The sequence below is a fragment of the Mya arenaria genome, chromosome 4 (genome assembly GCF_026914265.1).
Source record: "Mya arenaria isolate MELC-2E11 chromosome 4, ASM2691426v1".
Lineage (NCBI taxonomy): Eukaryota > Metazoa > Mollusca > Bivalvia > Myida > Myidae > Mya > Mya arenaria.
In genome coordinates, this window is record NC_069125.1 from 46,378,629 (window position 1) to 46,404,785 (window position 26,157).

Sequence of the window (26,157 nt, forward strand, 5' to 3'; positions counted from 1 at the left end):
TTGCAAAAGTGCCACCTTAGTGGACAATAATTAAAATTTGATCTTATAAAATACGTATAAATCAGCAGTCTAATATCACGGTCTTTATAATTATACAGTCGTGCCAATACATTTACTTGTCTTGCTGCATTTTTTACAAACAGAAGACACATGTTGTTCAAAATTCAGCATTGAATCAATTTAAAATTTCTGAAGTTTGACACTAGTTTCACATGAAGTAATGGAGTCATCAATTTTAAAATCCTTAATTACATTCACTTGTGTTTTTACCAATACATATATTGCTTGAAACTTTTCAGGATTGGCTTGCATATGATTGCTTTCAAACCTGGAAATTGAAACTGCACCGTGGCTCTCACTTTCTAGAACAAGTTTCAAACTGTCGATACTTTTGTCCCAGTAGGTGAGATTGTTATCATCTACGTTATTGAAACATTTGGCCTTTTCTACAAATTTGAAAATATTAAAGATCAGAGGACCCAGAATTGATCCATGAGGCACCCCTTTAGTAATGAACATCCGCTCACTACGAAATTGTCTAATTTTACGGATTGTTTTCGGTTTGAAAGATAATCATTTGGGAGAGCGGCAGAAGACGAGAGCCCGTAGGCTTGAAGTTTCTGAACAATCAGCTGATAAGGAGACAGTCGAAAGCATTGGACAGGTCCATGAGAATGGCTGCAACATATTCATGTCTGTCCAAGGCGCACGTCCAATCTTCCACTAGCCCTAGAAGAGTTGTTAGGCAACCGTATGAGCTTCTGAACGCAGAAAGAAAATTATGAAATATGTCTTTTTCAAAATATGCAGTTATAATAGATCGGAGATTGATTGTTCAAGAACTTTTTATATAGCTGGCAGAATACTAACTGGCCTGTATTTTTTTCTTCGTGAAAGGATCCTCTTTTTGTAGATAGGGTTCGTTTGGGCTTGCTTTAGACAATATATGAATAAGGGAATTGTGATTTATCAAAACATGTGTTAACAATTTTGGTCAAAGGGCCTGTTAGTGATTCAGCACCAGCTTTAATCACCCTTGGTGGTAGATTATCCACTCTAGTGGGTTTTTTTATCCACAGAAGTTAAGATTTTGTGTACATACTTTAGTGTTCAACATGGCTAAAGCTAAAAATACCTAGGTTTGAATTGTTAATTTTGATAGCTTCTATATTAGGATGTTTATCATTGATTTCAACTGAGCCATTTATACCTGTTATTTGCAATCATCATGATTCACATAAAAATGATTCAATATATCTTAAACAGACATTTGATCAGATACAAGAATAATATAATATAAGATAAGATAATCTTTATTTAAAGTCGGTTATGATTAACATAAATAACACTAGCTGATAGCTATTTTCCGACATAACAGATTATCCAATAACAAGACAAACAAAAGACCTACCAGAAAAGATTCAAGATCATAATATCACATGTTAAAATGTTAATACATAGGTTGCAATAAGATTATAGGCTTCATTATAAAAAATACCAGATACATCAAAAGTTACAAGATAAACTGTATTTATGATTAAAATAATAGTCCAATACATTAAGTGAAATTTAAATGAAGGCAACAGTAAGGCACAAAACATGTGATTAAAACAGCAATACATATTTAAGTGATAAGAAAGTAAGAAAGTAGTATCATTCTCATTACAAATAATCTTAGCATCAGACTTTTTTACAGAGGCGCTGGACAAAAACATTGTTTACATAAATTGTTTAGATTTAGATTGACTCCCTTTTTAATTCTACTACTAAGTTTCTTCAAGTGTCAAGACAAGTGTGTACTGTACTGTAGGTATTCCAATTTGAATCAGATCTATTTTAAAAAAAATATATATTCTTTATTAATACAAAACCTTTGACTTCCATTCATCACTGAGAACTAAAACTACTTAAACCATTTTAACATCAGTCATTTTATTCTCAAGTTTTGATATTTGGCATCAGATAATTATACTAAGAAATATTTACTACATCATAATATGATGTTGTGCTTTAGTATAGATATCATCCCTTATACTTTGTTAATCATTCTGTGATATAACTTTATGAGATATTTGGTTTGTTACTTTGACATAATTATATATATATATATGCACGAATAAATCTATCTATCTATCTATCTATCTATCTATCTATCTATCTATCTATCTATCTATCTATCTATCTATCTTATCTATCTATCTATCTATCTATCTATCTATCTATCTATAATAGTTACTACACCATAACCGTTATGCGCACAAATTCTGCGCACGCGAACAATGTTGTCTTCCGGTTACCAATTGACATATTTTCCTGAATGAGTTAAACATTAGCCATTGTTTTATTCGTTTCGTATTGTTGATCATGAGTTTGCAATGGAAACATTAAGTCTGGTGTCAAATGGATCTCCACTTCGACCTGGCTGGATGGATTTCTGTGACAAACATGCAAGATCAGCGTCCGAAGAGTTCTTTGCTAGCTTCCTGGTGTATCTGAAAGCCCATCCTACTTCTGAATTTAGACCAAGGGATCCGGTGGACTTTGCCAAAAAATTTGTTGAGTTGTTTCTGAAGTATTTCGAGAAAAAGATACAAAATGACAAGCCTGCAGACAGTGAAGAAATCAATCAAAAGCCTTTAGAGGGCGCAACTGGGTGGTCAAACTATGGTGGCGATTTTGGTGGGTCCAATGGTTTTGATGATTCTAGTGCAATTGAACAATCATTTCAGTCATCTAATGGACAAGATCAGTTTAATGAATCGTCAAATGTTGTTGTACTATCAGATGAACATTCAGCTGCTGAAGCACCGAGTCCAAGTCATCAAACATCATCAATGTTAAAGCCGCCAAAAGGAAGTATTCTCAAAAGGTTTTCATTTAGAAAAATTAAACAGCACAATTTATTCAAGCAACATTCAGATGAAGTTGAATTATCTTCTGGATCAAATGAAAATTATTCTCGTGAGAGACATTTGCAAGATCAAAAACAAGCAAAGAGATCCAAAAAGCTAATGAAAGAATCAAAACAAAAATTACCGCCACTACCATCACATCCGGGACAAGTTAAAAAAGAAGGAATTGTGTATGTGTTTAATGGGGAGGACTCAAAAGGGAAATCAAAGTGGGAAAAAACAAGACTTTTGTTGTGTAAAGCAGATAAAGACTATTCACTTGAGTTTTTCTCACCACCAAAGGTATTGTATATAGTATGGAGTACTCACTACTACACAATTTAGTATATCCATTTGTGAAATAATCAGTTGTCCTTTAGCACAAGACTGCATTTTCCATATATTTGACTTTTTATGATGTTCAATTTAGTCTAGCAAACTGTGAATAATGCATTGAATTTGTGAATTATAAAACCAAATAACGAGAAAGTGTTGCGAATATTATAAAATTGCAAACAATATAGACATTATCTTGTATATTGAAATTATAATACTACTTATAAATTGTAGCAATTTTGTCCAAAAATGTCTGAAATTGCTCGGACTTCTATATTTCACAGACTTTTATTTAAGGAATGAATTGCGGGGATAATGACATCAACACCGCAATTCTTTCCTTATATTTACACCAATAGTTCATTATTTTATTCAAGAAACGTTAAAAAATACTTCATTTCATTTCGGATTACCTTTCAGTAATGCTTCCTTACCCATTCTGTAAATAGGACGACCCGACTGTTACCGGAAACATTTTTCCAAAGACGTCACAATAATGCGGGAAAGATCTACCACTTGAAATCACATTTTAACGTAAAATTGAAACACTTTTGGCAACAAAACGTTTAAAATATAATAACTTAGCACTTTCTAAAATGTTGATTTATATTTTACGGGACCTGCTGACACAATACAAACAATAACAAGATCAATAGTTTTCATGTATATTGTTATGATGTGGTATCATTCATAGTTTATCAATTATTTGTAATAAGTTGTTAAACAAAACAGAAGCATTTCTTTATAAACCCAGAAGTTGCATGTGCTCATCGCAATGAGGATTGAAGGGTCAGACAGGTACCGAAAAAGGACAGGGTTTAGAATACTGAATACTCTTCTAAAATCTTCTAAAACTGCCCAGCTAAAGTCCTAACATAGCCTAGCACAATGCATAGCATATTCCCAATGTTAAAACATTTACATGTACCTTTTTCCCCCAAACATGAAAATGAATTTCCCAATTTTACGCTTTGAATTTCTTTTCTTATAAAAAAAATGGACTCCCAAATCATTGTTGCACGGATGTGTAGGTGTAATCTTAAAGGAAAAAACTTTTTTTTATTGTGTACTTTTTATATCATTCTTGTTCATTTCTAAGCAAAATAAAAGTTCACAATTAAGTTAAAATGACACATTTTTTCCAATCAGAAAGTCTCTGACCCTGTTCCCTAAGTTGTGGGAAAAAACACTGTCTAGTTACCGTACCTAAGTACGGATGTGATAATATGGAATTCCATATTAAAGCTGCATATTATATATTTTTAAATTAATAACCACAGTGTACATGGACATCATTTAAGAATGTTTACAAATACATTCTTAAATTGTACATTTTAAAAATCATCATGTGATGTTCCACTTTTTAACTTAAAATCTACATTTTTTCTTAGAAAATAGATAAAGTCAATTGATTACTTCTCTTGACCATAGTCTCCAGACTATGGCCTTAGTCAGTCCTGCTCCTCGAAGTTTTCAACTCACCAGCGTAAATGTATTTTGTTTATTTGAATGGTATACATGTAAAATATGTGGATATATTCTAAGACTTGTTAATAATTTATTTAAAAAATGCTGGTAAATTACTAAGAAACTGTTCACAAGCATGCAGTTATACAAGTTACTACTAAGGGCTGTCAGTGTTTGTATAATAGTATTTATATAACTACTAAGGGCTGTCAGTGTTTGTATGATAGTATTTATATAACTACTAAGGGCTGTCAGTGTTTGTATGATAGTATTTATATAACTACTAAGGGCTGTCAGTGTTTGTATGATAGTATTTATATAACTACTAAGGGCTGTCAGTGTTTGTATGATAGTATTTATATAACTACTAAGGGCTGTCAGTGTTTGTATGATAGTATTTATATAACTACTAAGGGCTGTCAGTGTTTGTATGATAGTATTTATATAACTACTAAGGGCTGTCAGTGTTTGTATGATAGTATTTATATAACTACTAAGGGCTGTCAGTGTTTGTATGATAGTATTTATATAACTACTAAGGGCTGTCAGTGTTTGTATGATAGTATTTATATAACTACTAAGGGCTGTCAGTGTTTGTATGATAGTATTTATATAACTACTAAGGGCTGTCAGTGTTTGTATGATAGTATTTATATAACTACTAAGGGCTGTCAGTGTTTGTATGATAGTATTTATATAACTACTAAGGGCTGTCAGTGTTTGTATGATAGTATTTATATAACTACTAAGGGCTGTCAGTGTTTGTATGATAGTATTTATATAACTACTAAGGGCTGTCAGTGTTTGTATGATAGTATTTGTATAACTACTAAGGGCTGTCAGTGTTTGTATGATAGTATTTATATAACTACTAAGGGCTGTCAGTGTTTGTATGATAGTATTTATATAACTACTAAGGGCTGTCAGTGTTTGTATGATAGTATTTATATAACTACTAAGGGCTGTCAGTGTTTGTATGATAGTATTTATATAACTACTAAGGGCTGTCAGTGTTTGTATGATAGTATTTATATAACTACTAAGGGCTGTCAGTGTTTGTATGATAGTATTTATATAACTACTAAGGGCTGTCAGTGTTTGTATGATAGTATTTATATAACTACTAAGGGCTGTCAGTGTTTGTATGATAGTATTTATATAACTACTAAGGGCTGTCAGTGTTTGTATGATAGTATTTATATAACTACTAAGGGCTGTCAGTGTTTGTATGATAGTATTTATATAACTACTAAGGGCTGTCAGTGTTTGTATGATAGTATTTATATAACTACTAAGGGCTGTCAGTGTTTGTATAATAGTATTTATTAATGTCATTTTGGCAGTTCATCTGGTACATAATACATTTACTTGATTATGTCAATATATTTTGTTTTTAAATATAGTTTTATTACTTTAATTAAATTATTGCAAGTATACATCAAAGCAAAAAACAACAACGGTATAATCAAGTTCTTTTTAAGGTACAATAAAAATACCACAAGTTATGACCTATCATCACAATTAAGCCTGAGGCATATATATATATATATACATTATGTAGATGCAAACAATACAAAGTAAACAACTTAATTTGCCTTAAGACTGACTATTGTTAACTGATGTAGAACAGTGATATTTTGATGTTTCTTTTCCTACATGTTTAATGAAGCTGCATATAGTATTGTCGATGGATCTTATAAAAACTTGAATTTCTATCTTGAGTGGTGATAATCCTCAAGTTGTGACAAACTTAAGCCATGTTAAGTCCCTATTGAATTTTGATATCATGAGAATGGAAAATTCACATTGTTTTGTGTAATCTCTTAGATAAGTCCTTTTAAACTTCCTGGTACTTGAAATAAAAATTGAATAACACAAATATTTGGTGCTTTATTGTATATTTTTTGTTAAGGATCTTATTCAGCCCTTCAAAAATAATTATGGTACACTTAAACAACATTTCTGAGGCTTTCTAAGAAAGTGAAGATAACATTTGAAATTTGATCATATTATTACACATTTTAAAATGCTCTTGAAGAAAAATGACAAAAAAAATATTATCGTTAGTTTCAACTCATAGTCTAATAAAAAACAAGTTTTTATTTAAGGCATAACACTGAAATTGGTATTTGTTTATGTGTAAAGTTTACAACTTCGATATCTTACTGAAGTGGTGACAAGGGCCTTTTTTTAATAAGATATTATGCTACTGATGAGTGCTTAGGTACACTGGTAAAGTTACGGGCAGAATATATGCCATATCATAAATGTCCCTACAAGATCTTATTTGAAATGCATTTAATGCCAAAAACATGGTAATGCTTTGAAAATTTTGATCTTGAGCCTTTGGTACATTTTTATTGGAAATGGGGCCCAGGATCATAATTGAGGCACACTTTGTGAGGCCCAATTGAAAGTTAATGTGCCTTAACTTATTTTTAAATCAAACTATTGATTAAATTTATCCATTGACAAACAAAGTAAATGTGGACAAACATCTCACAGGGGCTCAAATTTGGAAGTCAGTGAATGGACACTTGCAGATAATCTATAAGGACAGCGTAGACTCTTGTAAAAACATTGTAGTTCGCATTTAAACATATTACATATATATAAAATTGGTTGTAATTTATTTAATTCTGATGTTTGTGTGTATATGAGTTGAGATGTGCAATGTCATTGATAAACCAATAGAAATATTATGCTACAAAACAGAAATGATATGTATTGATATTTAGGGACAATTGTTTCTCCCTCCTCAGATAAGTAGATCCAATAATTTAACCATGCTAGATATTCTTATCTTGCCTACGGGCGAAGATAAAATGCCCATATGGAACTTCTTTTTAATGGTCACCACATTGTAATTACCTCCCTTGTTGAAGACTGTCGTCAGTAGCATCAAGGAAATCTTGTCTTATGGTAATATTTAGAACGCTAATTAATTATTTCTCGCTTCAAATGTCACCATAAAACAGTTTTCACGCACCTTTCAAGAAATAATGCTTCATTCGCCATAGAACTATTTAAAAAGACCGATTTGACTATTAACATTAGGGCCTAAAAAAAAAATTGTTTGGTTAGGGTTACATCCGTTTCAAAAATAGGTAGGGTAGGTAGGCTTTTTTTTTTTTTTTTTTTTTTTTTTTTTTTATTAGGCTTTATATAAGAATGTCATTTTCATCATTGGAGAATGGTGTTAAAGTTATCTTCTATATAAGCAATTAAGGTTTTAAACTACATACTGAAAAGCAAAAAAAAAAGAATTTTTTTTTTTTTAGTTTTTCATTTTTAGCTCTACTGGCCAAAGGCCAGAAGAGCTTATGCGATGGTAATGTGTACGTAGTATGTGCATCCGTGCGTCCGTGCGTCAGTGCGGTCGTGCGTCCGTGCGTCTGTAAACAATTGCTTGTGAACACGATACAGTCTTCAGTTTTGATTGTATCTCGATGAAACTTGTACAGTATATAGATATCCATTAGAGCTCGGTTCCTTTCGAAAACCAGCCAGATCCGTCCATAAATGCCTACAATGCCTCGGTAAACCTCGTTTCCGCAAAACACCCTACGCTCGGGTCGGAATGAACCTATCTTACACTCTCGGCCATGGAAGATACTTATAATCTTTTTATCAGTGATGTATTCTTCTGTATTATATGGTGTAATGAGTTGTCTGTATGTAATAGTTTCCAGTTTTGTTAAATAAATTTTTCTTGAGTATAATAATGTACATGATAGTGATAACAGTAAAACCTTTTATTATTTTTGGTCACAATTACATAATTATTCAATATTGTCATTCACTATCTTTATTTTATTTAGACAGAAAGTGAAATAATGATGATACATGTATTAAACTGAAAACTTAATTAATTACCATGGATAATGTTTATGTTTTTATGCCCCCGAAGGTGGGCATATTAAAATCGCACCGTCCGTCCGTCCGTCCGTCCGGCTCTGTAACTTCCCCTTGTATGGACAGATTTTAAAATAACTTGCCACATGTGTTCCACATACCAAGACGACGTGTCACCTGCAAGACCCGTTTCCCTACCTCTAAGGTCAAGGTCACACTTAGTGTTTATTCACAATGGAGTGCTGCATAGAAGGACATAGAATATAGGTTGTCGTGTCCGGGCTGTAACTTTCCCTTGTATGGACAGATTTTAAAATAACTTGCCACATGTGTTCCACATACCAAGACGACGTGTCGCGTGCAAGACCCGTGTCCCTACCTCAAAGGTCAAGGTCACACTTAGTGTTTATTTACAATGGAGTGCTGCATATAATGACATAAAGTATAGATTGTCGTGTCAGGGCTGTAACTTTCTCTTGTATGGACAGATTTTAAAATAACTTGCCACATGTGTACCACATACCAAGACAACGTGTCGCGTGCAAGATCCGTGTCCCTACCTCAAAGGTCAAGGTCACACTTAGTGTTTATTCACAATGGAGTGCTGCATATAAGGACATAGAGTATAGGTTGTCGTGTCCGGGCTGTAACTTTCCCTTGTATGGACAGATTTTAAAATAACTTGCAACATGTGTTCCACATACCAAGACGACGTGTCACGTGCAAGACCCGTGTCCCTACCTCAAAGGTCAAGGTCACACTTAGCGTTTATTCACAATGGAATGCTGCATATAAGGACATAACAGTATAGGTTGTCGTGTCCGGGCTGTAACTTTCTCTTGTATGGACAGATTTTAAACTAACTTGCCACATGTGTTCCACATACCAAGACGACGTGTCGCGTGCAAGACCCGTGTCCCTATCTCAAAGGTCAAGGTCACACTTAGTGTTTATTTACAATGGAGTGCTGCATATAAGGACATAGAGTATAGATTGTCGTGTCCGGGCTGTAACTTTCCCTTGTATGGACAGATTTTAAAATAATTTGCCACATGTGTTCCACATACCAAGACAACGTGTCGCGTGCAAGACCCGTGTCCCTACCTCAAAGGTCAAGGTCACACTTAGTGTTTATTCACAATGGAGTGCTGCATATAAGGACATAGAGTATAGGTTGTCGTGTCCGGGCTGTAACTTTCTCTTGTATGGACAGATTTTAAAATAACTTGCCACATGTGTTCCACATACCAAGACGACGTGTCACGTGCAAGACCCGTGTCCCTGCCTCAAAGGTCAAGGTCACACATATTGTTTATTCACAATGGAGTGCTGCATATAAGGACATAGAGTATAGGTTGTCGTGTCCGGGCTGTAACTTTCCCTTGTATGGACAGATTTTAAAATAACTTGCCACATGTGTTCCACATACCAAGTCGACATGTCGTGTGCAAGACCCATGTCCTTACCTCTAAGGTGAAAGATACACTAAGTGTTTATTCACAAGGGAATTCTGAATATAAGGACATAACAGTGTAGGTTGTCAAGTATGGGTGGTATTTTTTTATGTTCAGAGGCAATTTAAAATAACTTGCCATATGTATTTGACACGTAAAGGCAAGATCAACTTTTCATGTACTGACCTTGTTCGTAGGTCAATGTCACATTCGGGGGCATTCGTCACATACTGTGACAGCTCTTGTTTTATTATTTCAAATGATTATCATGATAAGCTCTGAATTACTGTTATGATGTTGTGATTCATTTTTGCCTGTTATACCCATCCCTATATTTCAGTCTGTGAAACCAAAGCAAGGTTTATTCTGCACAATGATAACTGAGGCACGAGTAACAACACCCCTCGAAATGCCTGACCATCAGCACTCGTTTGTTTTAAAGGTAAGGTAATTGATATATCATGCTCAATCCAATTATGACTTTCCTTGCCATCATAGTTCACATGTTTGCCAAGGGCTGTCATATGACTTGTAAATCTTAGGTGCAACCATTCTGAATATTCGTTAGTTCCGTGACATGGCAATTCTGCAGAGATTCCATTTTCACAGTACTATGAGTGTTGATATAAACATCTCCTTAAACATTTGAAACAAATTGTGAGGTAATATTTGCTTAAAGTAGTCATTTTATGTCTTGTGTAGACAATAACTTTTTTATTATTCAATTTTGATGAAACTTAGTGACAGTGTTTTGGTTTGTTTGATCCTTGGTTAAATGGCATCAGTAAAGCAGGAGTAACTGCTGTTCCCCTTTTATGATAAAAATGGTAGATTTATGACTTATGTGGACAATAACTTTACTATATAATTGTCCAATCATGATAAAACTTGGCGACTGTCTTTTTCAGTCATAATATCTCGGTCAAGTTTGAAAAGGCTTTAATCATATCAGTAAGGCCAGAGTTACAGGGAATGCCCCTTTTACTTTTAAACAAAGTAGTTTCATGTCTTTTGCAGAGACAATTATTAAAAGTATTAATCATCCAATTATAATGAAACTTGGTGACAGTGTATGTAGGCATAATATCACAGTCAAGTTTGATTGTGTCATCAACTGCCTCAGTATTTCAATTTACCACAAACATTGCTCATTTAACATTACATATGATTGGCACTCCAAACAAGCTACATCTCCAATAACCAAATTCATAATTCTAGTTAAAGATTTGTGTTCAGTGGCCAAATGAAATGACTATTTCTTTTTTCAGATTTATGTTACTGGTTACTTTTTTAGAGAGCAAAAACATTTGAGAGAAAAAAAAGAGTTTTAGAAGGTATTATATAAAATTCATTGTTATAACCAACTGCTGAAAAATATCTACTGATAACCCACACTGTGACTTTATATCTTAAATGTGTTTTACAGGGTGCTGTTACAACAGAGTACATCATAGAGGCCCCCTCCCAGAGTGAGATGAACTCATGGTTGGCTGCACTGGAATGTTGTATCTCCCCTGTCCAACACCTGGATGTGGACAGCGACCACGATCTTACTCCAGAAACGTAAGTGCTTGACTTCTTTTTATTCTAAACCTGCAAGTTTAGTCACATCGTTGGCAAGCATGGTACATAATTCAATTATAATAAAATACCGTGGGACAATTGACTGACAAAATCTTATTCTGTTGAATATGCATGAGGCAGGGAAGACAACTCTTCCAATGAATTTGTGTTTGACAACTTAATATTTTTCATTAACCCTGAAGGGACTGCAGCCTTCATGGCTGTGTGGTCTTGACTGCTGTGAACAATTATTGTACTGAAAAGGCGGACTCAGTCCATACAAAAATAATATAATGGTTAATAAATATAAATTAGAAATGCAACAGTATAGCAAAATTGATATTAGAGTATTTGATATTTTTCTATGAAATATTCAAATATTTATTATTAAAAAGTAACAGCAAGGGTGTTTTTACCCTTCTTTGTCATAGTCGGTATCTTCGATGGACTTTGTTTTTCCCCCCAAAGTAACCTCTGAAAGTCCCCTCTTCAAGGGAAAAGCAAACAAAAAGCAATATTATAACAAACCAAAAGCAAAATTGAATATTTTTAATTCCAATGCGTTATTTGTAAACCAGGCAAAGAGAGCTTGGTGCAATTCGTAAATTCTCGATTGAATGATGTTATGTGCCAACGGAGGGTCGTTAATAGTCACAGGACCACAATAGTCGAGAGGGGTATATAATTTTAGATATTCTACATTACCTGGCACCTTGCTCTCAGATTGACCTTTACTAAATATATCTATGGGAAATAAAAAGCAACTATGTTACGAAAACAAACATTCATTTCTACTCATCTATTGTATAACAATATAGGTAATAACTCCTTAAATGCTATACTAAACAGCATGAACGTTATATCTAGACATGCAAAACAGTTTATAGCAGATATTTAGCACTTCTTATTCATATCATGAATTTTGCGTTTGAAAATCCAAATGTTAAATGTAATATTCAAATATTCGTCTGCATCCTTTATAATACCGTAATATGAATTAAACATAGAAATATCTAAAATGCACTAGCACGTCTTTGTATCCTAATGATGGATGGACTACCTTAAGTTTGCCATTCAGTGTACATCACCCAGTGACCAATTTGCAATTCAAGGACTATGGGTTAGCCAAAATACCTCTCATGGGTGTTTGGAATGTTTTCTATGGACATTTTATGTTTCCCATGAGTTTTACATTACCAGATATCATACACAACTTAAGATGTCTATTCATATAGACCAGAGGTGGCACCTTCCCAGAGGAATTAGAATTCCCATGATCAAAGTCCAAAAAAGACATGTATATCTGTGAGCAGGAAGTAAAACTTAATTGAGACACCACTGAGTTGTAATTCGAAAGGAAAGCAGGAAGGCCTATTTTCATCTCTTTATATACAAATAAGGAAAATAAGATCACTAACAGTTACCGGTAGTTAACATGATTCACTTGTGAATTATTCAGCACTGATTATCACTTAAATGTACATGTACCTAGCTGTGAACGACTTATCATCACTTCACTACATACAAGCTGTATTCCTAACAACAATAGTACAAATTCATTTTCACTAAGGTCTAGGTTGATAATTACTATATACGTTATTTAAAAGTCATATAGTAGTTTTGTAAGAGCTTTGTACATCAAAAAGTTTTACCCAACACATTGCAGAATATAAGAACAATTGCTGAGAAAATAATTGTGCTATTGTTTTATTGGTAGCTCTGTTCTCAGGATGTTCATTTTCAAGCGTTGTAACTTCAGGCGTCCCCGTTTACCTTCGGCTCCAGGGGGCTCAGTCAGTCACAGCAATACAGGTTAGTTTGTAATTGGAGCCCAGTTTGTGTGAACAGATCAGTGTTATAAATGTTTGCTGTTATTCTTTAAAAGATCATAAAACTCAATGTCTTAGTTATTTGCTTTTATTGTTATTAACTATTTTTTTTTAAAATAGGGGGCATAGGTTCTTCTTTATGTTTGTCATTTGTGAATATTTTTAATGTAAAGACAAAAATCATCCTTGTACTATTTCTCCTATAAAGATTGTTGAAAGAAGATTATTTGCATTTGCAATTTGTAAGAATTTTAGGTTTTGGGAATTAATTCTGCCATAGTAATATTTACCCGGTAAGCTTTATTTCTGAAAGCATCTGACAAAAACAATTGTTCTGTTTAATCATTTATTGGTTTTATTACGAAGATTTTTGTAAGAAAGGAAGGATTTGTGTAAGAGAAATTATTCATGTCAAGTCTCATTATATCCAAGTCATTCCATATTGCATAGATTCCCTGATGTTTGGGAGTCCAAGGCGGAGCACTTCCCAGGGCAGCGTAAACAGCAATCCACCGGAAATCCCACCCCGTCCTGCTGGCTCTAGTCCACGGTCATTCAACTACCCGTTAGGCCCAGATGGTATGTAGAAAAATATATAACTGACTGTCTGACAGCAGCAGTCTTAAATTTTAGTTACTACTAATATGTTTGCGGAACTGGTCTATCAAAACAAGAATTATAAAAGAGGCATCTTGTAAAAATCTGTTGTTTTTTTCATCAAAGCATTCCATTCAATGCATTTTCAGAGTCCATGCAAGCATTAAAATAATGTAGAATAAGAATGTCACACCAAAATTTGATGATTTACAGGGATGTGATTTGTCCACAGATTCGCAGTTTTCTGTGGATCTAATGGCTCCTAGGACAAAAACAAAAACACTTTTTTTAACTGATTAAAAAGGTGATCTGGTTGCTGTTTGTTGATACTTTATCTCTTGTTAGTATTTGCGCTCCACTTTCAAATTCAAAGTAAGGAGAGTGCTCAAAAGTGTTTCTTAAAAGCCAGTTCTGTTTCTGTGGGAGGGTGCTTCACTCCCTTTGACTCTAATTTGGGGCTTAATGTGCCCCCCTAAACCCTATAGTCGAAATGGTTTCTGCACTTCAGCTGCCAGGTCAATCCATGATTTTTATCAAAGAAAGGTGTATCTAACATTACCATAATGCTTCAGATCACCATGATGGTGGATCTGGTGACCACAACATTGATGTGATGTTGCGTGAGTATCCCTGGTTTCATGGCACATTGAGTCGCCTGGAGGCTGCGCAACTCGTGTTACAACAGGGGCCCAATGGCCATGGCGTGTTCCTTGTCCGCCAGAGTGAAACGCGCAAGGGAGAGTACGTCCTCACTTTCAACTTCCAGGCTAGAGCAAAGGTAGGTGATTAGCATCTTAAGTGCAGCCCCTTTTTGGACAATTTTTTAGCTTACTAGTATCATCATATACAGTTCATGGTCAATATGGACAACAATGGCGCCATCCATCCATTAAGGTCTCAATATCCACCAGGTTATCTTTCTCATGTCATCTACAGATTGAAATCACCACTACTTCTACCCAGGAGTTGGACTGAAGCGTGATTCTATAAGCAAACAGTTTTCATTTTAATCAAGCTTAAAGAAGAAACTTAAGTTGTTTGTTAGAAATTTATGAAATGACTTGTTACCTTGACTATTCGAAGAATAAGGAGAGATATACGACTCATTCTGGCATTGGCGGTGGCATTACACCTTGGTTAAGGTTTTGCATGTAAGCACCTTCAAGTCATTATCTCAGCAAATACATCATGAATTTCATGGCAACGTTAGATATGTGTTCCCAACTATGCAACCTACTTAATTAATGAAGTCAGATAACACTGTTTTGAATTTAATGCAAATTATAGCCTTTATCATTCGACTTAAAAGTTCTGGTCAAGGTTTTGCATTTTACCACATTTTAGTCGTTATCTCAGCTAATACATAATGTTTTGCATTAAAACTTTAGACATGTCTTCCAACTATCAAACCAGCTTCATAAATCAAGTAAGATTACTAAATCCTGCATATATTGCTGCTTTTGCAAATTATTGCCCTTTATTGTATGACTTAAAAAATCTGGTTTAGGTTTTTTTATGTAAGCACACATAGGTTAATATACATGTATCAGCAACTACTTGATTTATTGCAACCATCCAACCTACTTTGAATAACCAGGTTAGATAACTTTTTTTGCATATAATGCAAATAATGGCCCTTTGTTATTCAACTTAGAAATTCTGGTTAAGGGTTTGCATGTAACTACCGGTACATTTAATTCAATATCTCAGCAAATATAACATGTTTTGCATTAAAACTATCTTCAATATAATGCAAATTATTGCCCTTTATTATTTGACTTAGGAATACATAGTTTAATATCGGCTATTTATACTTTGCGGAACGGAACGAAACGGAACGGAACAAACATTGAGGCACCACACGGGGCACAGCATTTTTTTACTAATATGTAAATATATTAAATAATAATAATGATATATTGAAACTGCCTAGCGAACAGTCGATCAAGGGCTTTTTCGAACTGAACCATCTGAAAACCCACTTCTAAATGGATATTAAAATCTTCGGGACTGCAAACAGTTGTTCCGTTTCGTTCCGCAAAGTATAAATATCCCCTAGGATAATGATATTTAGCGGAACGGAACGGAACAAGATTTTTTTTTCTTGTCAATGGAATTTTTCATCCTGGTATATTACAGGTACACGAATTTATTACATGCAACCTAGCTGTTTTAAAAAACTATGTTCTTGACTTAGTCAATATAGGAAATCCTATCGCCATAAAATTTATATATTTAAATGTTTTGCACTTGTTGCAGTAATTTAATATTTATTATTCATATAAACTGACGAATGAAAAAAAATGAGTAGACAATCTAAATATTTTTTGGCGATATCAGGACCTCTTTAATATGTATCGAATGGCCGTCATATCCAGTACACTCATTTTGTATTATATAAAATTCTAAAAAATATTAATAATCATCGTAAACAAATTAAATTTGAAAACATGCTGGCCATATATAAATTGATATTACATGCACTAATAAAGTTGAAATATCACTATTACAGTCGGCATTGTGTACAAACCATGTCTTCAACTTTATAAATTGTGATTCCGTTTCGTTCCGCAAAGTATAAATATCCCCTAGGATAATGATATTTAGCGGAACGGAACGGAACAAGATTTGTAGCTGCCAACTTCCCTACATGAATCAGAGGTGGAGGACAAATGATGTCAGACTAAATGTCTTATCAAATCGGCACGGAGAACATTGCCCGCCCATGATCGAACTTAGACACCGACGCTCCTACTTATTGATCTAAGCGGGCGGGTTGGAAACTTCTATAATTATCGTAAACAAATTCAATTTAAAAACATATGATTTGAATGTGCATGCACTAATAAAGCTGAAATACATGCATCACTATTACAGTCATCATTGTGTACAAACCATGTCTTCAACTCTATAAATTGTGATTCCGTTTCGTTCCGCAAAGTATAAATATCCCCTAGGATAATGATATTTAGCGGAACGGAACGGAACAAGATTTTTTTTTCTTGTCAATGGAATTTTTCATCCTGGTATATTACAGGTACACGAATTTACTACATGCAACCTAGCTGTTTTAAAAAACTATGTTCTTGACTTAGTCAATATAGGAAATCCTATCGCCATAAAATTTATATATTTAAATGTTTTGCACTTGTTGCAGTAATTTAATATTTATTATTCATATAAACTGACGAATGAAAAAAAAATGAGTAGACAATCTAAATATTTTTTGGCGATATCAGGACCTCTTTAATATGTATCGAATGGCCGTCATATCCAGTACACTCATTTTGTATTATATAAAATTCTAAAAAAATATTAATAATCATCGTCAACAAATTAAATTTGAAAACATGCTTGCCATATATAAATTGATATTACATGCACTAATAAAGTTGAAATATCACTATTACAGTCGGCATTGTGTACAAACCATGTCTTCAACTTTATAAATTGTGATTCCGTTTCGTTCCGCAAAGTATAAATATCCCCTAGGATAATGATATTTAGCGGAACGGAACGGAACAAGATTTTTTTTTATTTTAAACAAATTCAATTTAAAAACATATAATTTGAATGTGCATGCACTAATAAAGCTGAAATACATGTATCACTATTACAGTCCGGCGTCCGCCAGTCTGTCCGTCCGTCTGTTAACATTTACCTCGTATACACACTACAGGCTTCATTATTCAAGCAATCTTAAAGAATGTTGATCAAAATGTATCCATTTAAAAAAAAGTTCATTGTACATGCAATCTTGATCTAATTTGACCAGACTGTATTCTTCTATGAAATTTTGGTTCCTTTCGAAATTGGTTTAGGTCAGGTCAAAAAATAGGTCGTGAGCTTAGTTATTTACAAAAAGTAACAGAGAAGCCATGCAGCACATCATTGAAGTCTGAGACTTCTTGCTTATTAGAACTTAAATGAATACCTGCGAAATACTTTTATTAATCGTGAATGGAATGAAACACCAAAAACTGATTTTAAGAATAGTAATTACATTACACACTTTTCACTACATACTTGAATGTTTTGACGAGCAGCTATGTTACGACGTAGAATAAGTTACTCGTGGTACAACCTGGTGCCTAAGTGTCATTGATGATGCAATTTATAAACAAACACAGCGTCGCCTGCTCATCCAAATTAAATAAAGTGTTAATTGAATTGACTAGAATTTGCGAACACTATTATACCATTATAAGTTTTGTAATTTATCACCCCATCTTACCGACTTTGAACCTGTAATTTATTTACATTGAGCAAATATGTTCCAATACACAGTCGATTCAATACATTGTTCCTCATCAGAGAATCAGACGCCCGGATTAACCTGTTTATGCAACGAATCATAAATCTGATTAATGTGCACGTGCCATGGATGTATCAAGCTGAGAGATAGCTGTACATATGGAGTTCTATTAATTATTGTGCGTAAGATGTTGATTAACAAATGACTGTTCAGTCTAACCCACAAGTGTCTTAGCTCTGGGAGATAGTTTTACTACCGACTGCAGGTTCTCAGCGGGTATCAATTAACACCTCCTTGATAATGGACTGGAGAATTGATGAGGGATTATGATCCCTAACTGCCCTGTAACATGTAAAGGGGTTTCTTATTTTCAAAACGCCGTTACAAAAAATAAATTATTAAATATGAAAAACAAGATGCAATTCCATTTCACTTACAATAATGTCATAAAATTTGAACTAAAATGTTCACATAAATTTAATTTGTATATTAAGTGTACAAGAGATAATATGCATGGTTATATAACATAGGGAAAAAAACTTATGGAAATGTAGTGGTCAGTCAAAACATTTCTTACATTTTTGTTGTTTTTATAAAGTTTTAAAGTGATATCCTCAGTATTTCTAAATGATTTTTATTAATTCATTGTAATTGATTAAATTGAAGTGAAAGAACTTGTTTAAAATGATTTTTACACAAAGATTTCTTATACATACTTTAAGACTCAGCACCGCCAGATTCTGCTGTTTTTTTTCTATTTATTTTACTTAATTATTCTGACCTCCTTTTTAAGATATTATGATGATTTTTTTATATTGTTTTTTAACATATTGTCAAATAAAACAATAATAAAAAATAATTATATAACCATTTGGTGATGATACTTACAAAACAAAATTAAGGTATTTTTGACAAAATGACTGCACAACCCGATTTTGCCTTTTTTTCTCCTCCATTTATTTTACTTAATTATACTGACGTCATTTTTTAAGAAATCATACCAATGTTTTTTATATTGTTCGTTAAAATATTGCCGAATAGTACAATCAAATAGAACAATAATTCTGTAAACCGTTTGGTCAGCATAACTTCAACATTTTGACAAAATTGACCGCGTCACACGATGTTGCTGTTTTTTTTTTCTTTTATGAACTCCTATGACACACATGTACATGTATGACACATAGACATGTAAAGAGTCTTTCGGACGAGACTTTAAACCGAGGTCCCGTGTTGATGTTCTATCTGCATCTGGCACGTATAAGAACCAGGGAAGCTTCTGGAATTGGAGTGTCTTCTGTATCTTGCGCTATCCTCCGCAACCTAAAATCACTAACACTCTTCTGGAGGCGTCACCCATATGGGCAACCGGTTGCGACGATAAATAAACGCAAAAACAAACAAACATAGACTTGTATGCATATGTCATAGCTACAATTTAAGACTATAAGCATGTATGTAGGGGCGATACTGAGGTCACAACATTGATTATGGCTTAAATAAATGGTATTTTTAAATTTTAGTTTCAAATCTTTTGGTTGGACAAATGCTATTTAATAAAAATGACGTTTTGTCGAAATTAAACAAACTTTAATTGCTAAGGCTTTGAAGCTATGTCGAGTATTTTAAAATACTGTTATGTTTCAGAACATTAAACTTATCACCGTGCTATCGATTTGCCTTTTCTGTTTCATTTTACACACTACTACAACTGGTAAGATATTTCGAATATGGGTGAGAGAAAGGGTTCTTTGAAGATGTCCAACAGCGCTTACATTCATACTGAATAACTTAATGACACAATTACTTCGTTATCATTTATTAGTTCATGCATATTCAAATTATATATGGCAAATGTGTTTTCAAATTTATTTTGTTTACGATAATTATATAACTTTCCAACCCGCCCGCTTAGATCAGTAGGTAGGAGCATCAGTGTCGCGAGTTCGATGCGGAACGAAACGGAATCACAAGTTATAGAGTTAAAGACAAGGATTGTACACAACGCTGACTGTAATAGTGATATTTCAGCTTTATTAGTGCATGTAATTTCATATAATATATGGCAAACATGTTCTCAAATTTAATTTGTGTAAGATTAGATAGTTTTCACATTTCTGTATTTGATTAATATGTTGTTATTTCTAAAAACAAAGTGACGAGTCTTCATTAGCAGGATAGGTAGTTTGCTTTTTAATTTATGCATCATAACTGATTATATATAAGTGAAGTTTATACAAGCATTATAAAGGAGGAAATGAGTCATAAATAACAAATCTTGTTCCGTTCCGTTCCGCTAAATATCATTATCCTAGGGGATATTTATACTTTGCGGAACGAAGCGGAATCACAATTTATAGAGTTGAAGACAAGGTTTGTACACACTGCTGACTGTAATAGTGATATTTCAGCTTTATTAGTGCATGTAATTTCAAAAATATATGGCAAACATGTTCTCAAATTTAATTTGTGTAAGATTAGATAGTTTCCACTTTTCTGTATATGATTAATATGTTGTCATTTCTAAAAAAAGTGAAGAGTCTTCATTAGCAGCGCAGGATAGCAGGATAACTGTTTATATATAAGTGAAGTTTATACAAGCATTATAAAGGAGGAAATGAGTCATAAATAACAAATCTTGTTCCGTTCCGTTCCGCTAAATATCATTATCCTAGGGGATATTTATACTTTGCGGAACGAAACGGAATCACAATTTATAGAGTTGAAGACATGGTTTGTACACAATGCTGACTGTAATAATGATACATGTATTTCAGCTTTATTAGTGCATGCACATTCAAATTATATGTTTTTAAATTGAATTTGTTTACGATTATTATAGAAGTTTCCAACCCGCCCGCTTAGATCAATAAGTAGGAGCGTCGGTGTCTAAGTTCGATCCTTGGGCGGGCAATGTTCTCCGTGCCGATTTGATAAGACATTTAGTCTGACATCATTTGTCCTCCACCTCTGATTCATGTAGGGAAGTTGGCAGCTACAAATCTTGTTCCGTTCCGTTCCGCTAAATATCATTATCCTAGGGGATATTTATACTTTGCGGAACGAAACGGAATCACAATTTATAAAGTTGAAGACATGGTTTGTACACAATGCCGACTGTAATAGTGATATTTCAACTTTATTAGTGCATGTAATATCAATTTATATATGGCCAGCATGTTTTCAAATTTAATTTGTTTACGATGATTATTAATATTTTTTAGAATTTTATATAATACAAAATGAGTGTACTGGATATGACGGCCATTCGATACATATTAAAGAGGTCCTGATATCGCCAAAAAATATTTAGATTGTCTACTCATTTTTTTTTTCATTCGTCAGTTTATATGAATAATAAATATTAAATTACTGCAACAAGTGCAAAATATTTAAATATATAAATTTTATGGCGATAGGATTTCCTATATTGACTTAGTCAAGAACATAGTTTTTTAAAACAGCTAGGGTGCATGTAATAAATTCGTGTACCTGTAATATACCAGGATGAAAAATTCCATTGACAAGAAAAAATAAATCTTGTTCCGTTCCGTTCCGCTAAATATCATTATCCTAGGGGATATTTATACTTTGCAGAACGAAACGGAATCACAATTTATAGAGTTGAAGACATGGTTTGTACACAATGCTGACTGTAATAATGATACATGTATTTCAGCTTTATTAGTGCATGCACATTCAAATTATATGTTTTTAAATTGAATTTGTTTACGATTATTATAGAAGTTTCCAACCCGCCCGCTTAGATCAATAAGTAGGAGCGTCGGTGTCTAAGTTCGATCCTTGGGCGGGCAATGTTCTCCGTGCCGATTTGATAAGACATTTAGTCTGACATCATTTGTCCTCCACCTCTGATTCATGTAGGGAAGTTGGCAGCTACAAATCTTGTTCCGTTCCGTTCCGCTAAATATCATTATCCTAGGGGATATTTATACTTTGCGGAACGAAACGGAATCACAATTTATAAAGTTGAAGACATGGTTTGTACACAATGCCGACTGTAATAGTGATATTTCAACTTTATTAGTGCATGTAATATCAATTTATATATGGCAAGCATGTTTTCAAATTTAATTTGTTGACGATGATTATTAATATTTTTTTAGAATTTTATATAATACAAAATGAGTGTACTGGATATGACGGCCATTCGATACATATTAAAGAGGTCCTGATATCGCCAAAAAATATTTAGATTGTCTACTCATTATGTTTTTAAATTGAATTTGTTTACGATAATATAGAAGTTTCCAACCCGCCCGCTTAGATCAATAAGTAGGAGCGTCGGTGTCTAAGTTCGATCATGGGCGGGCAATGTTCTCCGTGCCGATTTGATAAGACATAGTTTTTTAAAACAGCTAGGTTGCATGTAATAAATTCGTGTACCTGTAATATACCAGGATGAAAAATTCCATTGACAAGGAAAAAAAATCTTGTTCCGTTCCGTTCTGCTAAATATCATTATCCTAGGGGATATTTATACTTTGCGGAACGAAACGGAACAACTGTTTGCAGTCCCGAAGATTTTAATATCCATTTAGAAGTGGGTTTTCAGATGGTTCAGTTCGAAAAAGCCCTTGATCGACTGTTCGCTAGGCAGTCTCAATATATCATTATTATTATTTAATATATTTACATATTAGTAAAAAAATGCTGTGCCCCGTGTGGTGCCTCAATGTTTGTTCCGTTCCGTTTCGTTCCGTTCCGCAAAGTATAAATAGCCTTAATATCTCTGCAACTACTTGATGTATTGCACTGAGACTTTTTACATTGGTACTCAACCATCAAATCTACTTCAATAAACAAGTTTGATAACTCTATTTTGCATACAATTTAAGCTATGTTCCTTATTATTCCACACAGAAATTGGTTGAGGTTTTGCATATATCCACGTATAAGTCAAATATCTCAGCTAAAACATCATGTAATGCATTGAAACTTTAGACATGTGTTCCCAACTACCCAATCTACGTAATTAATAAAGTAATATGACTCAAATTATGCACATTATGGCCCTTTTTTTATTTGACTTTGAAATTTTATTTGACTTTGAAATTCGGTTAAGGTTTTTTACAGCCCTGTTATTACCAGACTTGGACATTTTATTCGAATCGATCTAATTTTACAGAGATCCATGAATGTTTCACCAAAACTTTGCAATCCTTTAAATTTCAAGCGGCAGAATATTCAAGAAGCCTTCTTTGTGACAGCTCTCATTTTTAGCTCCACTGGCTGAAGGCCATGGAGCTTATGTCGTCACAGATTGTCCGTCGTGAGTGCGTACGTTTGGCGTGCGTGCGTGCGTGCGTGCGTAAACTTTTACTTTAAACGACATCTCCTCTGAAACTGATAAGCGGATTTTGACAAAACTTCACAGGAATGTTCCTTTGGTGGTCCTTTACCAAAATTGCTTAAATGGTTCCGGTCCATTGCACAATATGGCCGCCAGAGCTAAAAATAGCAAAATCTTTAAACGACATCTCCTCTGAAACGGTTCGGCAGATTTTGATGAAACTTGACAGTAATGTTCCTTGGGTGGTCCTTTATTAAAATTGCTCAAATGGTTCTGGTCCATTGCACAATATGGCCGCCACAGCTAAAAATAGCAAAATCTTTAAACGACATCTCCTCTGAAACGGATAGGCAGATTTTGATGAAACTTGACAGAATTGTTCCTTGGGTGGTCCTTAACCAAAATTGCTCAAATGGTTCCGGTCCGCTGCACAACATGGCTGCCAGGGCAAAAAAATAGAAAAACCTTTAAAGAACATCTTCTCAGAAACCGATGATCAGATTTTGATGAAACTTAACAGAAATGTTCCTTGGATGGTCCTTTATCAAATTTGCTTCAATGGTTTCGGTCCACTGCACAAGATGGCCCCCAGAGGTAAAAATAGAAAAACCTTTAAACGACTTCTCCTCAGAAACCGATGATCGTATTGCAATGAAACTTGACAGAAATGTTACTTGGGTAGTCATTAACCAAAATTTGTTAAATGGTTCCAGTCCACTGCACACCATGGCTGCCAGAGCTAAAAAATAAAAAAAACTTTATACGACTTGTCGTCGAAACCGATGACCTTTTTTCGATAAAACTTGACAGAAATGTTTGTTTGGTGCTCCTTAACTCAAATTGCCCAAATCATTTCGGTCCACTGCACAACATGGCAGCCAGAGCTATTAAAGTAAAAAAAATTTTTAAATAACTTCTCCTCAAAAATTGATGATTGTATTTCTATGAAACTTGACGAAAATGTTCGTTAGGTGGTCTTTGCTTGAACCTTTTGGCCAGTGGAGCACATGCACTGATGTGCCTCTTGTTTCATTGATATAATTGCAAAACCTATACTAGAAGCGCCCCAATGCGACGAAACCAGGTTTTTGTTATTGGCAATCAGAAATTATAGCCAATTAATTTGTTGTATGAGCAAGTTCAATCTGCAACTTCATATGAGCTATATTCACACTAAGATTCATCACTATCCATCAATTCTAAATAAGTTATTGGGCGGAAACCAATTTTCTATTTTTAGTAATAGTGCCCTTGACCTTAGCCCCTCCCCACTCAAAAGCAATTCCAAGCTAGCTCTTCACATAAGCTACCTACACACTAAGTTTCATCAATATCTATCAATGCTAACTTATGTTATTGGGCAGAAACCATTTTTCTATTTTTAGTAACAGGCGACCTTGACCTTAGCCCCACCCCCTCAAAAGCAATCCCAAGCTAGCTCTATACATAAGCTACCTACACACCAAGTTTCATCAATATCGGTCAATGCTAACTAAAGTTATTGGGCAGAAACCATTTTTTTATTTTTATCCCCCGCCTATGAAATAGGGAGGGGGATATTGAAATGGCGTTGTCCGTCCGTCTTTCCTTCCGTCCGTCCTTCCTTCCGTCCGTCACCTGCGTTTTCTCAGTAACTAGCCGGTATAATTTCATGAAACTTAAAATGAATATGAACCACTATACTGGAATGATGCCCGTCAAAAAAAAAATTTGATTGGTCAATTGTCCATGGAGTTATTGCCCTTGATTTTTTGAAAAATGCACATTCACAGCCATTTCTCAGTCACTAGCTGGCAGAATTTCATGAAACTTAAAATAAATATGAATTACTATACTGGGATGATGCCTGTGTATTTTTTTTTTGGATTGGTCAATTGTACTTGGAGTTATTGCCCTTGATTTTTTGAAAAACTCTCATTTATAGCCATTTCTCAGTAACTAGTTGGTAGAAATTCTTGAAACTTGAAATAAATATGAACCAACATACTCCGATGATGCCTGTTTATTTAAATTTTGGATTGTGTAATTTCTATATGAGTTATTTGCCCTTGATTTATTAAAAGATCCATGTTTGCAGCCTTTTCTATGCAACTAGCTGGTAGAATTTCATGACACTTGGAATAAATAAGAACCAACATACTGTGATGATGCCTGTCTATTTTTCTTTTGGATTGGTCAATTTTCCTTAGAGTTATTGTCCTTGATTTATTAAAAAATCATTGTTTGCAGCCGTTTCTCAGTAAAACCAATGTGCTTATCTTACTCTTTCTGAGATTTTTTTTAACCTTCAAGCACAAACAAGCCATCAAGCACAAACAAGCCATCGTTGGCGGGGGATATCTTTTCACTGAAAATGCTTGTAAGTAACAGTGACCTTGACCATTTTTCTATTTTAAGTAATAGTGACCTTGACCTTAGCCCCTCCCCACTCAAAAGCAATCCCAAGCTAGCTCTTCACATAAGCAACTAACACACCAAGTTTCATCAATATCTATCAATGCTAACTAAAGTTATTGGGCAGAAACCATTTTTCTTTTTTTAGTAACAGTGACCTTGACCTTAGCCCCACCCCCCTCAAAAGCAATCCCAAGCTAGC

At 34.0% G+C, this 26,157-nt stretch overlaps 1 protein-coding gene across 1 annotated transcript in view; it reads left to right on the top strand.

Moving 5' to 3' along the window:
- The first annotated feature begins 2,277 nt into the window (after nucleotides 1–2,277).
- LOC128230387 (SH2B adapter protein 1-like) overlaps nucleotides 2,278–26,157 on the top strand; it is a 28,650-nt gene continuing 4,770 nt past the window's right edge. The window contains exons 1-6 of the mRNA XM_052942605.1: nucleotides 2,278–3,194; nucleotides 10,344–10,445; nucleotides 11,430–11,566; nucleotides 13,326–13,378; nucleotides 13,846–13,974; nucleotides 14,565–14,770. Coding sequence (XP_052798565.1) covers nucleotides 2,376–3,194; nucleotides 10,344–10,445; nucleotides 11,430–11,566; nucleotides 13,326–13,378; nucleotides 13,846–13,974; nucleotides 14,565–14,770 — 1,446 coding nt within the window. The 5' untranslated portion in view covers nucleotides 2,278–2,375. The remainder of the gene's footprint in view (nucleotides 3,195–10,343; nucleotides 10,446–11,429; nucleotides 11,567–13,325; nucleotides 13,379–13,845; nucleotides 13,975–14,564; nucleotides 14,771–26,157) is intronic.